At 50.0% G+C, this 16,265-nt stretch overlaps 6 protein-coding genes across 6 annotated transcripts; 2 read left to right on the plus strand and 4 right to left on the minus strand.

Moving 5' to 3' along the window:
- Positions 1 to 2: 2 nt before the first annotated feature.
- On the minus strand, positions 3 to 561 carry BJY04DRAFT_221079 (uncharacterized protein; the record flags this gene model as incomplete). The annotated part of the gene is made up of 4 exons (XM_073717021.1): positions 3 to 32; positions 113 to 276; positions 362 to 417; positions 491 to 561. 4 exons carry the CDS (start codon positions 559 to 561, stop codon positions 3 to 5), a joined length of 321 nt encoding a protein of 106 aa, XP_073568394.1.
- A 312-nt stretch (positions 562 to 873) lies between these two features.
- BJY04DRAFT_195742 (ANP1/MMN9/VAN1 family protein) lies at positions 874 to 3,669 on the minus strand. Its single transcript, XM_073712258.1, has 6 exons — positions 2,852 to 3,669; positions 2,155 to 2,780; positions 2,053 to 2,100; positions 1,787 to 2,002; positions 1,035 to 1,735; positions 874 to 969 (listed from the first exon to the last, which is right to left on the minus strand). The coding sequence occupies exons 1-5, from the start codon at positions 3,022 to 3,024 to the stop codon at positions 1,569 to 1,571; spliced, it is 1,230 nt and encodes a 409-aa protein (XP_073568395.1). The 5' UTR covers positions 3,025 to 3,669; the 3' UTR covers positions 874 to 969; positions 1,035 to 1,568.
- A 785-nt stretch (positions 3,670 to 4,454) lies between these two features.
- On the minus strand, positions 4,455 to 5,697 carry BJY04DRAFT_221081 (putative HLH DNA binding domain protein; the record flags this gene model as incomplete). Its single annotated transcript, XM_073717022.1, has 2 exons — positions 4,455 to 5,586; positions 5,639 to 5,697. The coding sequence occupies 2 exons, from the start codon at positions 5,695 to 5,697 to the stop codon at positions 4,455 to 4,457; spliced, it is 1,191 nt and encodes a 396-aa protein (XP_073568396.1).
- A 2,259-nt stretch (positions 5,698 to 7,956) lies between these two features.
- BJY04DRAFT_195748 (uncharacterized protein) lies at positions 7,957 to 9,104 on the plus strand. The gene has a single exon (XM_073712259.1). The coding sequence runs from the start codon at positions 8,076 to 8,078 to the stop codon at positions 8,568 to 8,570; it is 495 nt and encodes a 164-aa protein (XP_073568397.1). The 5' UTR covers positions 7,957 to 8,075; the 3' UTR covers positions 8,571 to 9,104.
- A 1,118-nt stretch (positions 9,105 to 10,222) lies between these two features.
- BJY04DRAFT_195749 (uncharacterized protein) lies at positions 10,223 to 11,060 on the plus strand. Its single transcript, XM_073712260.1, has one exon. The coding sequence runs from the start codon at positions 10,377 to 10,379 to the stop codon at positions 10,764 to 10,766; it is 390 nt and encodes a 129-aa protein (XP_073568398.1). The 5' UTR covers positions 10,223 to 10,376; the 3' UTR covers positions 10,767 to 11,060.
- Positions 11,061 to 13,026: 1,966 nt separating this feature from the next.
- Positions 13,027 to 14,645, minus strand: ecm33 (GPI-anchored protein Ecm33). Its single transcript, XM_073708152.1, has 4 exons — positions 14,568 to 14,645; positions 14,424 to 14,495; positions 13,531 to 14,368; positions 13,027 to 13,473 (listed from the first exon to the last, which is right to left on the minus strand). Exons 2-4 carry the CDS (start codon positions 14,482 to 14,484, stop codon positions 13,179 to 13,181), a joined length of 1,194 nt encoding a protein of 397 aa, XP_073568399.1. The 5' UTR covers positions 14,485 to 14,495; positions 14,568 to 14,645; the 3' UTR covers positions 13,027 to 13,178.
- Between the last annotated feature and the right edge of the window lie 1,620 nt (positions 14,646 to 16,265).

Raw genomic sequence — 16,265 nt, forward strand, 5'->3', positions numbered from 1 at the left:
GCCTACGATGCAATTCTAACCGCGGACTTGAACTAAGCACCCCAGAGCTTGTCAGCAATCTCTTACCTGAACCTAAACACCGCGGAGAGATGGTGAAGGAGGGAAGACATACCGGAATAACCTGCGCCACATCCAAATCCCACACCCCAGACTTGACATAGATATCATTCCTGATGATCTCCCACGCCTCTTCCTCCTTGTCCACCAAGCAGATGAGCATACTCCCCTTGAACGAGGGCGTTTCTCCTTCAGCGGGGTGCGCATTCAGCATAGCACCTAGAAATCACATAGGCGTTGTTAGCTGGAGTAGAAGGGAAGAGGAAGGGACGACACAAAGGGGAGAAGGTAGTAGAAAACATACCACCAACAACGACCTTCCCCGCCTGAACGAGGGGCTTCACATTATCGAGATGTGTTCTGCCAATCCAATCGAGTCAGTTATCCGTACCAGCCCTGGCAGAAGAAAGAGCGATTGGAGGGAACAACATACGCGCGAACAGCCAGCCTCTTCTCCTGCGCGTCAGGCTTATCGGGCAGAATGCAGAGGAATTCCTTGGACATTGCGACGGCAGACCTGCTGAACAGATGGGAAGGTGACGAGTGAAAGGATCTTTGTGACAGACGTGCTTGTGTGTGACCTTGGTTCCGAAGAATTGAGAGACCCCGGGCTGCTGGTTTTTTTATGGAGGTGGCGGGGCTGAACATGTTGGGGAAGATTGGAGTGGGATGGGGGGAAGTTCGGGGAGGAGAGTAATCAAGCCTTGGAGCGGAGGTGGTGCGATACGATTGTGCACTGGGAGCGGAGTTCTGGCCGAGCTGGGTGGCGGGCTTATTGACCTCGGGGGCCTAAAAAAGGGAATGCAACAGTCTTTACATGGTCGAAATATAGTAGAACCAATCCAATCTACTGCAGTTCATGGATCGAAGATACATTAAAAAAGGCTACGAATGCTAACCAATGATGCGCTGTTGGTTTAATTCCCACTTGGCCGTCAATTGACTACACATAGCTTATATATGTATTTACATGAAGGAAAACACCAAATGCCTTTCCCGAGGTCGCTCTCCGCATGCCGCGTGGTTCGAACAGCGAAAGCCACACCGAGCCCTCTGAGTGAACCCTGAAACCTACACCGCAGGTCCATAGCTGAGCAGCGGGAATGCCGGAGATATACCGGTAAATATCCATGTGCACAGCCGAAAATCCCCAAAGGGCCCAGACTCTGTAGTGGTGCCTTCACGGGCGAACAAGGGAAGCTCGGAACGGAGCTCGATCACATTCAACTCTATAGCCTCCAAGACCGCTGAACACACTTTCCCCGAGCGCCAACAAAAAGAAACGGACATGACCCTAGAACACAACGTAAGGAAGGCTAATTACCGGAGTCGAGCAAGCCGATTTCGACATCCGCAAATATAATGATTAATAGAACGAACTGCATAAGGACGTCAAAGCCGGGTGATGAATCTGACCGCAAAATGTCAGATATACACCGCGTAAGGAAACTGTCAAGTCAGAAGTAGCGAAACCTTGCTTCCGGCTTATAGAATATGTCGAGGCACGCGATCTAGTAAGCCTTGCGCTCTCCAAGGTTACCCGGCTTCTCCTGAGTATCGATATGCCAGACGACATAGTTTGGCAGCCCGATGACCTGGTATCCAGCACGCTTGGCCATTCGTGCAAATCCTTCTGTTTCAGCCTGGTTCTCGAAAGCGTATGCGGGGAAGTTGATTCCTATAAGTACAGTTAAAGCTAATTGCCTCAAAGCCTTCAAGGAAAACATACCTGAACGGTGGACGTCGGCTTTGACGACGATATTTACGCCACCGATTCCATCAAGCTCAACTTCAACATCCTTATCCTTTCGCCAGTCACCCATTGAAACCAGATATTGACGACCAGTGTCATATTCCTTATAGCCTTCCGCAAGAACAACGTCAGGGTCCAAGTTCTTGCGAAGCCTTCTTCCTTTGTCGGACTCGATCCACGAGTTGTAGTCAACTACCAAAAAAATCAGTCAATGCTGGATTAGTCAACGCATAAGCACATACAGCGACCCTCGATGTCAACTTCATTCTCGTAGCGGTGGAACCAGATGTCTGAGACAGGATTAGCGGAAGAGCTCTAGACAAAGACTGAGAGCAAAAGCATACTTGGAACAAGAATATCCTTGTCGTGAGCGATAAAATCCTCCAGAATGGTTTCTGGGCTGTCGACGATGTCGACGTCTCGCCAGTACACCCAAGAGTGATCAGCCTTCAATGCAGAGTAGAGAAGGTAGTTGCGAGCCCTGCCAATGGCCTTGCGCCGAGGTCCTTGAGCCTTGAACCCGTGTCTTTCCTCCACGGTCATCTCAACATCTGAGCCAAAGTCCTTTTGTACAATCGTTGCGCTGCGGAAAGCGATACCTTCCTGGTTCTGGATACGATCGAGCTCGGAAGTAAGCACTGCCAAGGTTTCGTCTTTGCAATCACCGACAAGGAAAGCCAGGTCGATCAGCTCATGAGGGTAGGTCAACTTGTAAATAAGTTCGAAGTACTTGTTCAGATGAAACGAAGCATCCCTCAAAGGGGTGAGAATGAGAACGCGCTCTGAGTTCGCGACGGCTTGGGGTGTAGACTTGATGGGGTTGAGGTCGACCGAGGCGATAGTGCTAGAGTTCACTTCATAAGGTTCGTGGTAGTTGTAGATGACCGGTGTTTGAGCGTGGGCGGTCCAAGCGGCGATTTCATTGAGACTCATCTCCATTGGCGATTTCGGAGGGCCATAGCAATAGAAACTAGCAACGGCACGCGATCAGTATATTCGAAACGTTGCTCTTCTCGCGCAAAACTGGCCAGTTCAACTCACTTTTGCATCTCAGAGGCAGAGCCGCTAATACCACGCCATAATAGAACAACCAAACCGGTGACGGCCAGAGATATTAAGAAGCGTGTTCTCGTCACCAGAACCAAGATAGCCCGCCACGGCGGAAGCCTAGATCTGGCTGACTTCCACGTTACACCACCTTTTGGAAGCAGCATCTTCGAATGGAGAAAATAGGAGGTGGAGATTCAACAGAATTGTCAAAGTGAACGTTATTCCCGAGAGCAAGGCACTGTGACGCCCTCAAATCGCGGAAACTCCAGGCACGACAGTGTCACGATTGTCGAGGTTTCACCCTTGACGCGGCGAAGGATAGGGGCCGTAACGGGGGCGGTGGCAGCTCCGGAGTCAGGGGGGTTTCTCGACGGAGGTCTGATTGTCGAGAAATATAGTGTCGAGTATTAGAAGAGGTTGATGCTAGTCTGATGATGCGATCACTTCTAGACAAGTATTTGCAGTGGTTGAAGGGTGTCAAAAAAAAGATTCGGTACGGAGGGAAGTAGTAGTACCGATCGAGAGAAACAGAGGAACCAAACGAGTGGAAAGAACCGAATTGAGGCTCGAAATGATTCAGGGGAAGCGGATGACTTAAACAGCTTGTCGTAGTCGGCGCAAGGAAGCGTGGAACAGGACGCTGAGGGCGATGGACGAGAAGGGGGTCGACAGTTCCAGGAATAATGTTTGACACCTGGAGGGTGAGATAAAATCCACCAGCCGCAGTCCAGCCAGACTAGCCTCCGTCCGGAGATTGGTTCATCGTTGCTTTTTATAGCGTTACCGAGATTCGTAACATTATCTACCAGGAAGTTGGTAGAAGAACGAGACACAATGTTAGAATGTCAACTAGAGGTCTATCTGAGAACCTATCATCGACGCCTCGACGCTCTTGCTCTCTTTCGTTGTACAACCGACGACTTGAAGGTCGTCATGACTCGTGGGGGAAAGGCTGAAATTACGGCGAAAATTACCGACAAGGCGCCTTATCACCACACAGTATCGTGTAAAAGCTGATACCACCGGCTGCTCTACTGACTGCCTCAGGCGCCGACTAATTAAGGGTCTCGACCCTGCCAACTAATATCGCCACTTTCCCTTCTCCCCAACGTGCTATGTAACAACATCCATCTTGTGGTGTCGAAATTTGTTTGGTGGATTTTCTTCTTGTCTAATCAAGATATATATATTTATTGGAGAAATTATACACTCATCTACTCCGTATGCAGAGACCATAAGTACCACATCACCCGGAACACGAACACCATACAAAAGAAACTCATACAAAAGAGAAGACCTCGAAATCAACCACGCTATGAATATCGCAGGCTTCAGGAGCGTACTGCTTCACCATCATTAGCAACGAAATATATTATACAGCTCAAAAGAAACAGCTCGAAGGACGCCTCGTGACCCGAGAAACCCGAAAATCAACGGAAAACGACAGCGCGGCCAACTCGGCCTCGAGTATTTTGGGGGCAGAAAACACGCAGACGCCGAAAAAGAGCCGATATGTACGCTTCAAGATAAACAGCGCCTGCTCCAAAAATAAGAGCACAAAAGGCATCGCAAATTCCCATGGCTGCAAGACGCTTTATGGTGATGGTGATTGAACCAAAGATGGGGGCCTGGAAGTAGTCACCGAGTAGGTGGCTTGGTGAAAGATAGGGGATGATGGCCCCGTTGTCGGAGGTGTGTGGCCTAGGAAAGAAGCTCCAAAGGACTGGGAAGGTCCAGGAGACAGGGCATCGTAGCGAGAATGGTCTGAGCTGCCATGAGAAATTTCCTCGCAGAGTACGCGCAAAGCAGGTAGGGTGGCTTTGGCATTATCGTCCGGCAATGAAATGGCATGCTGCAGATTTGGCTGTTCGCTTCTAGGTGTGCACGGCATTTGCTCACGCGCCTTCAACTGGTACTCAAGCGCCCGGTTGCGCCTCTCCAACCCCTGAATTCGTTCCTGCTGGGCTTTGAGTTCTTGGTTCAGACAATCTACTTGCTGCAGGAGTGCTTGGTGCTGCTGCTGAAGGGTAGAGTTTATCTTCTCCGACTGCATCCAGCATTGGATCTTTTCTGGTAGATCGTGGGGGAGCGCGCCGTTCACATACGCCTCTTTCAGAACACGTTGCGATGTTTCCATGTAATATATGACAGCGCCGAGGATCTGTTCTTTGGATGGAGATTGATTTTTCATCGAGCTCCATCCTGCTTTCTCGAGGAAATAGTTGTCGAGCATGGAGTCCAAAGCCTGGATAAGGTCGCTGATGTTCTTTCGTCGAGTTCCCTCAGCAATGCGGTGCTTCTCTCTTGAATCATCCATTTCAGAAGACACCATGCTCTGCTTTCGCTTCCGGCCACACTGTTGCTGCAGCGGCTTGCGGTGGCGTCTGATGTTGTCCTTGCTCGGAAGAAGGATCTTCATCACTTGATCCATTGGGAGTTGCTCCGGTCCGGGAATATGCCTGGATGAGCGTTGGGGCCACGTCGCGATTGTCCAGGAGTCTGCCGAGCTCGCAGGTGAAGGAGGTGCCATGGTATGCTCTGGGGGCCATGGCGATTTGACCTGAACGGACTCACGTGTGCTTGGTGGGCTGGGCATGAAGCCGCCCCTGTGGGCGTATTGACTGAACAAATCGCGCTGTAAGGGGACAACAGGTCGAGGAGGAGGTAGACGACGGGTTTCAGTCGCATCTGTTGAGCTGGATACAGATGAGAGAGAATGCACGCCGCTACATTGATGTCAGCCATAGCTTCCCAAGAACATACTGTGGCGGCACTCACGGGAGGGGACAATGCTGAGAGACATTGCCTCCCATTGGATTCATCCCATTGAAAGACATTGTTGAAGATGGACTGGTGGAATGATAGACTTGAGCCGGATAAGCAATCAGAGAAAGCAACGCTCCGAGAACATGTACAGGGCGATCGTGCAGGTATACAATATGTGTATGGCGGTATCGGTATAGACAACAAAGGGTAATGGTGTATAGAAATCCGGTATGAAAGAGCAAGAAAAACAAGGCAGGAGCCTCCTTTCAAATATAGGGCGAAAAGAAAGATACAGTGATCTAGGAGAAAGTCCACGAGGGTTGGGGGTGCTTGCAGAAGAAGCTCGGTGTTGGAAAGATGCCGGTGCATGTTTTATATGTGAGATGCAGATGCCGAACGAGGCGAGGGAGAAGAGGGGATGGGTGAGAATCGATTGCAGAAGTGAGTGGCGCTCAGACTCACGGTTGAGATGGAATGGGATCAATGGAAGCATCGAGATGGAGATGTATCACCGGGAACAGACTTTCTCCTCACAAGCTGCGACTTACTCAACAGGGAAACCCACTCACTCACTCACTGGACTGGACTCCAGGTGGACTTCTCCAGTTCTTCTACATCCAGATCGATCGGGTTTTCTTTTTCCTTTTTTCCCTTTCTTTTTCTTTTCTTTTCTTACAGTATCCCCTCAAACCATATTTACTTTTTATACGTTTATTCTGCTTTCTTTTTTTCTTCCTCTCTTTTCTTTTTTCAGTGGATATCATATCATCCATCTGTTCTCAAACTTTGCCGCGCGCGCATCCTGCAGCTGCAGCGGCCTTCTGACTCGAGCCTCAGCTAACCACCAACATACAGCTTCTGTCTTCATCCTCGATCTGTCCCCCAAGCCCATAAGTTATTCTTTTCATTCTCAGGAGCAGGCCCCCCTTTTTCCCCATGAGGAGATCCACGCGGAAAAGCCACGAAGCTTCCGGCAAAGTTCGACAGACAGCACTAAACCATTTCAGCAAAAGTTTCTGGGGCTCAAGTCTCTATCATAAAATGCACAGACGCGCCACAATCCGATATCTGCCAATCACTGGACCATGATCTTGGACGCCGACAGAGGGGGATGAGGATCGCAGACCCTTGATTTGTCACCGCTGTAGCGGCTCGTTCTTCTCGAGGCAGAGGATATCGATTCTCCTTGCATCGCTGCCATCAATAGTCTGTCGAGCCAATGGCCACGATCCATACGAGCTGATCTCCACCTTCCGGGCCCTCAAAGGCTCAAACAATGTTATCCACTACAATGCTAGATTGGAGAGCCTCCTTATCGTGAGATTAAGCGCCACTTGGTGGAGGTCGTACTTTGAGCCGGGATCACATTCCGGCGCTTATCCATTCACTAACTCGCCAACATCTTGCAGAAGGAGAACAATGCTGCTGTATGAGAACAAAGTTGCATGTTTCACAAGATTTGGTGGCCAAATTTGCTTTGACTAAATCCGTCAACTGACAGTCAAGAGCAAAGCCCCAGGCAACAATATACCACAATTCGCAGGTCGGAGAGCGTTCTTGACCGGCCAGCCCAAGCTACTGATGAGCCACATCAGCACACTACTAGTCGGCCGCTATGTATAGATTGTACTGGATACGGCCTGCTGCAGCTGCCGTAAACTCACGCTGCCATGCACAGAAGTACAATCCGAGGGCATTTCACAACCTCAGTGCGCATTGGGAATAAACTTTTCTTGCACAGGTTGCAGGATCTCCAAGCAGATCGTTCTTGCGCCAAAATATGATTCAGAGCCTGTGAGCACGAAGCAAGGACCCGAGATCTTTCAAGCCAAAACTAAACCTTACCTACACAGCCGAATGTAATCGTCCGAATTGAGAGGAGCTAAGTCTACCACCTAGTTGGCCCCTTCCATCATCAACCTCGGTCCTACCCAGGCGAGATGCCCAAACATGGGTACAGTGCTACAGATCGTTCTTGAAAAAACATGTCCCGGGTCCCATAGATCATCTCAGAGCAAGCCGAAGGTGCTGAGCCTGTAACAATCTTGGGGCAATGGTTCAGCATGGGCTCATGCTCGCAATCGCCGCGGCTCCTTTAATTAGGCTGTCATGATTCACCAAGAGATTCGAGAACCCAGAGGCCGGGCTGGCCTGGCTGGCCGGGGGCCCCTGTCTGTCCTGCAGTCTGTCCGTTCTGGAAGATTTCTTTCTTTGGCTCATGTCCCCCGATTTGTTTATTGCGGTACCATGGCTCACGTCACGTACAGTATTTGGAATGCGGGTTGGACATCCCCAACGCAAGAGGCAGCATCGCTATCAGTGGCCGAGGTTTCTGATATGAGCTTCTGTGGGGTCTGCTTGGTGTCAGTTGGTATCAGCGGGTGAGGAGGAGAAACAGTATCGATGGTCATGACGAACTCCTCTTCCAACACCAAGTGGTGGCTACACGATGAATGGTTGTTGGAGAATGCGTAAAGTACAGCATACATACGTGTTTATCACTGGGCGGGTATCACTCTGCGGGCTGCCGGATGATTTGCTCAATTATTTATTTATGTTATGCATGGCATGCGGTGGGCCGCGTGGTTTCAGGGATAAGATCTGTCACTTTATCGGCCCCAGATCTAACACAGAGAAAGGAAGGATGTGCCTTGATAGACTGGCCGGCGCATGCTTTACAGAATCCTTCCATGCGGGCCACGTTGTTCGTCTGGGTAGACATGGTTGGTTGACTCTGATCTCGATAGCCATTCCTGGGTTTCCTTTGATCTTTATCTATATCCTCAAGCTAATGTACGATGACCGATCAGGGCACCAGGGACTCGAAGAGGCTCAGCAGCGGTTCAATGACAACCCAACAGACTCCGATGAATCAAGCCACATCATCTGGGATTGGAGACGATATGCAGACACGAACCCATTGGAAAAGTCCGGCGAACCTTAGAAATTACCTCTAGACACAGACATCTTTTCGACGACCGGAGGGCCGGCGGCTCGCTTGGAGTAATGTGCCTTTGATTCAGAACATGGTCCAGTCCTTTTCGCTCAATCAGATCTTGGGTTGGGGGGGCCGCTTCACAAAATCACCGAGTGCCTTTTGACTCGCTAAGTCTCGCCTATTCTCCGAATTACTGCAGCGTCAACGTCAATAATCAATTCGGGGTTAGTGTACATGTACCGGTATACTCCACTGTATGGAGCAGTTACTGTGGGGAAGGGAAGGTCGAGCCCACGGAGTGCGACAAAGTCACGAAAATCAGACAGATAAACTGATCACCTCCAGCCTCTGAAACGAATCTCCCCTCCAAATGAACTGTCAACATTAGCTTTGTGGGTGCCTCTTTTGACTTTGTCAAATTGACCGAATAATCTTCATTTAGCAACTGTTGTAGCTGGGCCTCTTCAACAGGCTAAGACGAGCTAAGAATAGCTCCAAAACCAAAGTTGATATATCAGAAAATACAAAAGCACCGCTCACTCCAATCGTGCCTCAGTTCTTCAAATACCCGTTTTCTTACGAGCCCTATGCGTTGTCCATCTGGGAATTCTCCACGCGTTGAGCCCTCGGCCTCTTACCTGTCGTCAATCGCCCCGTTGAACTCTTTTACAAGCCCACCATTTCCTATACTGCGAACCGGGGATCCCTGCGTGCAACAGATGCTACCTTATGCACGATCATCAGCAACTGATCTCACAGGTCGTTATTATTGCGTATTTGCCACTCTCCCGCCATTAGCTGCCCCCATACCTGCTCCATGGCGTTTTCCGGCGTTTCAACGCTGAATAAAGCTTGTCGCCCACCGGCACGATTGAAGCGCTGAAGTCTGGAATCAAGGAGGATTTATTCCTCCCTGTGCATGTAGTTCAGCGCCACAGCTTACGGATGACTCGTGCTCGGTTTCATTTCTAAGGCCCGTTCTGCTTTCCTTCGTTATTCGTGGGTTACCTGGCCGGTCTATCGTCAGCCAGTTCTGAACGACGAGAGTCGGGATTGTGGTTCTGGATGTCACTGTGCATCTGGAGTCGTTGATCGATCAAGCCCTAACCATGCACACAGCATTTGCAGCATTCACCGCAGCTGCTCAACAAGGGAAAATCAACCAGCCATTATTGTAGGAATAATCCATACATGTATCATCTCTGATGCTGCAGGCACACTGCGCTCTCTTCAGCGGACTGGGCCGAAGGTCAAGGACCTATCCTCCCCTCATTATGCATGCACTCAGATCTGCCGTACGGAAGTTCGCTCATACATCCGCGTCGCTAAACGGAGAGCGAGCATGAAAAATTGCTGGCTGGATGCTGCGTCCTTGTTCAAAGCGCCAGTCATTTAGGACTTTGTCTTCATTTCAGTTCCGAAACAATTTATCGCCTATAACAAAGATCAGACTTCTTCGTCCAATCTCAAATCTGATTTATGATGTCCATACGAAAGAGTCATTCCCACTTCTCCTCGCCTCATTGCAGTTTCCCATCTGACAGTAAGGTTTATCCCTCGCCGTCGATCCATGGCCTATTCAAGATCCTTGCCTACCCATATTAGGCTAGTTTCTGCTGGTGCGGGGTGTTCTGGTGTTCTTAGGTTGGTGGAGAGCATCAGTACCAGGCGCTCGGTTCCACGGTGATCATTTTTCTGGATATCGTGGCCAGAAGTACGGCGTGCTAGGAAAGGCGATTGCATGCCCGTCGGCTACCGGATTGACAAAGGAAAGAATTCAAGCCACAGCTAAGGCACGAGACAGGAAATCGCATGGATGTAACACTTCAATCCGGACAAGCTTATATACAAACTGCGCCGACAATCAGCTCCCATCTACCGAATACCCTACCGAATCTCAATGGCTTCTGGGCATACTGTCCACAGGCAAGCTATACATCAACAAAACATAACTCCAACATCTTGACCAATGAAACTGCAGCGTATTTCACATCGAACTGGACCATTGTCAGTCCCCAACCTCCTCCATGCAAACTCCTCGGGGTAGGACCGATGAATCATGAACCCATAAACCCCACCCGACCTACGCCCTTTCATCGTACCTCTCTCATTCCTGTCCATCAGCCCTCAACCACTCCTACCTACCTAGGCAGTAGCCCTTTCGATCCCAGACCCAACACAAAGGCACCCCAAGGCCTCTAGCAAAAAAGAAGGTTCCGGAGATTATCCACTTCCAAGGCAGAGATTCGACATATCAGTGATCTACCCACTAGACCTTATCAAGAATTCCTCAAATCCCACCTCCCCAGGGCGGAGCCACCTGGGCCCTAATTGCCATAGTATTGAAAAACAAAGTAAGGCATATCACTTATCTGGAGCATTCTAGGAAAAAAGGTCAATCTTTCCCGCGGAGAATAACTCGCCTTACGAAGCTGGCATGCATAGTGCGCAGTCTCCAGCATGCGGAGCGAGCGCCCTACTGTAAGCAGAACTAGGTGCTCTCATCATGATCCATGCCCCCGAGGGATGAGTGTCTTGGAATTAGTGGTTCGTGGCAGCTGTGCCACACTGCCACTGTGGGCTTGGGAAATCCTGCGCCCCGGGCCGAGTCTGCATGTGCTGTGGGGTTCTATCTGTACCTCACCACTGAGAAGGTAGTAGTCTCGCCAACACCGAGTAGTCGTTCGCCCTGCAAGGATTCTTCAAGAAGGATTTCAGTTGTACATTGAGGACAGTACTACGTAATCGAAATCAGCTATACCACCGGTTGTGGCTTCCGCAAAAGCAGTCTTCATCGAACAGGGATCTCAACCAACTCGTTGATAGGTGGGTATGTCTCGAGTCGAGTCTCCGTACCTATCCGGCGGAAAACACACGCGACACTTCTCAGATCTGCGATCGAACTATACTTACAATTCCAAACAACAGCCACCAAAATAATCCCAACAGCTTCGCGACCAAACACAAATACCCTCCCTGAGCTCTGTATCCAAAAGTACGACACCAACAGGCAACCCCCCACAACACCCACTCCAGGCACTACATAACTAACTAGTACATCCCCGGCGACACTAACGAGCCCCGACCCCGGTACACAGACAACTGGCAACCGGGATACCATTTCCGCACCTAACAGACACCACCAAGCGATAACAATTACGTAGGTGGGAACGCCGCTGCGAGGCAACCGTGCCGCTGTGCAGGTGTAAGCGCGCAGACGCAGACGCAGCCTGCTGTGCCGCATGAGATGAGACCAAGCCGGCGTGCCAGGGTGTGGCCCGGCCCCCCGTGGCTCGAGCCAGTGGCCCGTGAAAGGCAGGGCAGGGGTCGATAATTAGCATAGAATTGATTCGTACAGTTCGACTAGGTTCAGGGGATTTGTCCATGGGTGGTGGGTTTGGTTCCTGGATTCGTGTTTCGGTTGGAGTTTGATTCCGTGCCAATCGATTGGATCATTACTTTGTACGAGGGTTGTAGGGTTAGCAGGGATTTTTGCAGGGGGGACTTTGGTACTTTCTATTTAGAAGGAGAAAATATTGATGTGTGGTGCAATTAACCGTGTCCTAGACTCGAGCAGGGGTGTTCTTCTACACATCCGGGATACTTTATCGTCCTTTCAGCGAGGGAACCTCAAATATTGTTCAAAGGAACTTGTATCATCCACGATGGCAGGGGTAGTTCGGGAAGATATATACACCCCGACGACTTGTTCAGGTTGAAGCTTCCCGGGCACATGTTCAAGGATTCCATGGATGAGTAGCAGGCGCATCAAGCGACCTTCACCATCATGTCAGATAAGATACCGAGGTCGGCAGATACAAGATCGAGGGCCATGGGCGTCCTTCTAAACAGATAAACCCAGTGAGATTACTGTGCTGGGTCAATAATTTAGTAGATACCTAGTTTATTCGATACTGACATATTGAGGTGATTGTTAGGGAAAGTCGAGGGTGAGCACCTACATAGAATATATATATCTGCAAACTCAGTTGACGAGCTTGCACATGCCATGATTGTACATCTAATGATTCAACTGGTCTAATACTTAAGATGTGTAGAACTAAGATTTCACGTATGATTTTACTAGATTGGAGGCACGATGCTCTTGGATAGAAAGGTAGGTAGCATTGTGGCCCAGAGCGAACTCACTGGAAGGCTCGCAGTGCCTCTATGGCGAACGGATTCTCCCAACAGTTGAGGCGATGAGGACTGTAGTACACAAAGGAGCCTAGATGGACAGCCCTAAACATTGCCAATACGGTGTCCGTCGAACACCTGAGCATGAGCGAGATACTCAAACAGAATATCATCGAACAGATACCATGTGCTGCAAAGAATGTCTATAAACATATAAGACCAGATTCGAGCACCGCCAACACAGTCCTTCCAGACGCGGGAAATTACCCAGCTTCCCCAGGCCAAAACGCGCCCTTGCGATGCGTTTGAAAGACGATAAGGGTGCTCAAAACTTCAATTATTATCATAAGAACAACACGATACAGATATCGAAACCCCAGTGCTTATTATGTCACTTTAAACGACCATGATGGGCGAAGGAAAAGACGAAACAAGAGCCAAACGTGCATACACAAACTGTCAAGATCGACTACCTTTTTACAAAACATACTGGACGAGAACACCGAAGATAGCGGCAACACCCATGATGGGGAGGTTGGCAGCGGTCAGGATGGCAGCATCGGTAGGGGTGGCATCGTCACCGTCAGAGGTGGGGGTGGTGTTGGAGCCGGAAGAGCCGTCGGAAGCGGTGGGGTTCTCAGTCTCAGCCTCGCACTCGTAGGTTCCGTGGATAGTGTTGTCCTTCAGGTTGTCAAAGGTATCGCAGCTGAAGTTGCCGGTGCTCTGCATGTTGAAACCACCACGGACGTTCTTGAGGGAAGGAAGGTCGGCCCTGTTGGAGTAGATTAGCAATGTCCTCAAATTTCACGATAAAGCATAATTAACGTACTCATCGAAGGCACCGCTGAAGTCAATGGCACCAGTAACGGTCTCGAGCTTAGGGAATCGCAGACGGCCGAGCTCGTCGTTGCGGGTGATCAGGAAACCACCGTTAACGGTCTTCAACTGAGGAAGGCTGAGGTTGTTGAGGTTGGCGTTGTCCTCGAAAACAAGGTCACCAGTCTCGGTAAGGTTGGGAGCGGCAAGAGAAGAGAGGGTGTTGCCCCAGAATCCGAGCTGACCCTCGAGCTTGGTGAGAGAAGGGATGGAAACGCTGCTGACGTTGCGGATGGTCAGGTTGGTTCCGGTAGCCAAGTTAGGGAGAGAGATTTCAAGCTCGTGGTAGTTTCCGGCAAAGTTGATCAGGTTGGTAGCGTTCTTGAGCTCGTTGACGTCGACGGTCTCAAGCTGGGTGTTGTCTGTGATAATAAAGCTGCCAACACGGTTGAGCGTAATTCCAGCGAGGGAAGTCAAACCAGTGTTGGTGATTGAGACGCTGCCGGCCTCGGTGACACCCTCGGTGAACCCAAGGGTCTGGAGAAGAGGAAGAGCAGTGAAGTCGATGTCGCCGACCTTAGTGAGCTGAGCGAACTCGAGAGAGGTAAGGCCAGTCAGACCCTCAAGGTGGAAGGAGTCGTCGATGGTCTCGAGGTTGGGGGCAAGGAGGGAGCTGATGTTGGAGGCACCGTTGGAGGTCAGGGCACCCTTGATCCTCTCAACACCGTTGATGGTGACGGTACCAGTGAGGGCCTTGTCGAGTTCAACATCGCCATCAAGGGTCTTGCAGGTGTTGTAGCCGTCGAGGTCGCTCTGGCTGCGGATCTTGATGGTATCACCCTCACCGCAGTCTACATGTGGCGTTAGATTAAGAAGCAAAGCCAGTATGGGTCGCAATCAACTCACCAGCAGCGAAGACAGCCTGGGCGGCGGCGAGGACGGGAAGAGCGTATTTGATGAAAGCCATTGCTAATATCTCTGCGATGGGCGAGATGTTAGTTCAAATGCGACTCCTAAGGGGTAACGAAGAAGGGCGTGGTGTTTACTCACCGGAAGGTAGATTAAACAGTTATGTCGACGGGCAATGCCTGGCCCTGTGTGAGGGAAGTTTGACAGTGGCGGGAAGAGGCCGAAGATTGAGGAAAGAGGGTAAATAAACGAGTGATAGAAGAGAGCTTCAAACGAGAGGGAAGCTTTTAGGCAGACGCTTCTCTGGTGATGAGAGACGGATTCGGTAAGCACGTTCTTAGAATGGAGAAGAATGAAGGGAAGGAAAGAGGGAAAAAAAGAGAGCGAGGAAAAAGGAAGGACTGGAGTGGTTGGAGCGTCGTCAGAGGAGGAGGGAAAGCAGGCTTTCAGGGAGGACGAGACAACAAGAAAGGAGTCGTCGTGGGCCAGTGGACCGTCTCCTTGATACATTACCGGGCCACTGTGTACACTTGTATTACCAGTCCAATACATTATCCGGTATCATCAACGATGACTGTTCTCAGTGTTCTGTTCCTCTCTGAGTCTTAAGTGCTCCTATAATTATCACCTTTTATTTACAACTCGATATATACTCCGTATAATCCTGGCTTTGACTCTTCGCTAGGCTTGCGAGGCTGCTTCGTCGTCTGTCACCTTTGTATGCACCCCCCGATACCAAGCTTACCGTTCTTGAGCCAGTAGAATTAGTGTCTCACTCTTTATGCAGCAATGTACCGAGTACTAAAGTATGTGCTTGCTGACGCTCACATCACAGCTCTTAGACCTCCGTTCCCGGTTGAATCAAGACAAGTTGGCATGGAATCAAAGGACAGCCAATTACTTGATTGGCTTAATTGTTCGGAATGGCTGGATGCTCAAAGTTCTCACCAAGATGCCAAGCATAACTGTATCACCCAGAACCACCACCTTCTAGACCCTGCTGTCAGTGCTCGCAAGTTCTAAATTTTATTCCCGTCCATTCTTTATCCCCGGGATATGGTGTCAAACGCGACGAAAGAATGCTGCTTTGCTGTGTACTGTGCAATCTATACAGCAAACGGAAAAGCGAAAATCCGTGGACGCGTCGTCCAGCAAATCCGTTCGAATGTGGTGGACCCGCTTTTTACCACTGCCCAGTGCTTGGCCGTTTACTCCTCCTTAAGTAGATAAGTTCCGTTTTAGCATGCCCTGGTATGTGATCTTATTTCCCGGGAGTCGTCCCCTCAATGCGCAAAGTATGCATGGGGGTGTTCGCATGATCAGATTTTGCTCATAGGAAGCAGGATTGGTTTGTTCGCGATGCGAGGACTGCGTTGTTTATCTATGCCGAGGATTTCATCATGGGTTTGTTGGCCACGCTGAAACCAAGAAATAATTGGCCAAGTTTATCACTCTTTACCAGGCACAAGCGGGTCAGATTCAGCTACATCCACCAATGATCGAAGAAATCGAAATGAGCACTAAGAATAAAGTGGCGAATCTATGGGGTCTTATCACGTGTGAGCCATCCACCTGTAACCTGTTGAAACCTGTTAATTTGCCCGCAGGCTGTTATACTGTAACTTACATACAGTACAGCTGAAATACCGCGATAGAGAAAAAAATTGTGAGGGTCTGAGCAAGAATCCTGCACAAAACCGGACTCTCCTAAGGGGCGATTAACGGGAAGGTGGCGAAGTACGAAGCTTGTGTTGCTCACTCCCATCCTGATCGCTCATGATGGGTTTCTTTCTCATATAGATCGCCATCCTCGCAATCAAATCTCTTTCCGATCGCGTA

The sequence above is a fragment of the Aspergillus karnatakaensis genome (assembly GCF_047715665.1).
Source record: "Aspergillus karnatakaensis strain CBS 102800 unplaced genomic scaffold BJY04scaffold_45, whole genome shotgun sequence".
NCBI lineage: Eukaryota > Fungi > Ascomycota > Eurotiomycetes > Eurotiales > Aspergillaceae > Aspergillus > Aspergillus karnatakaensis.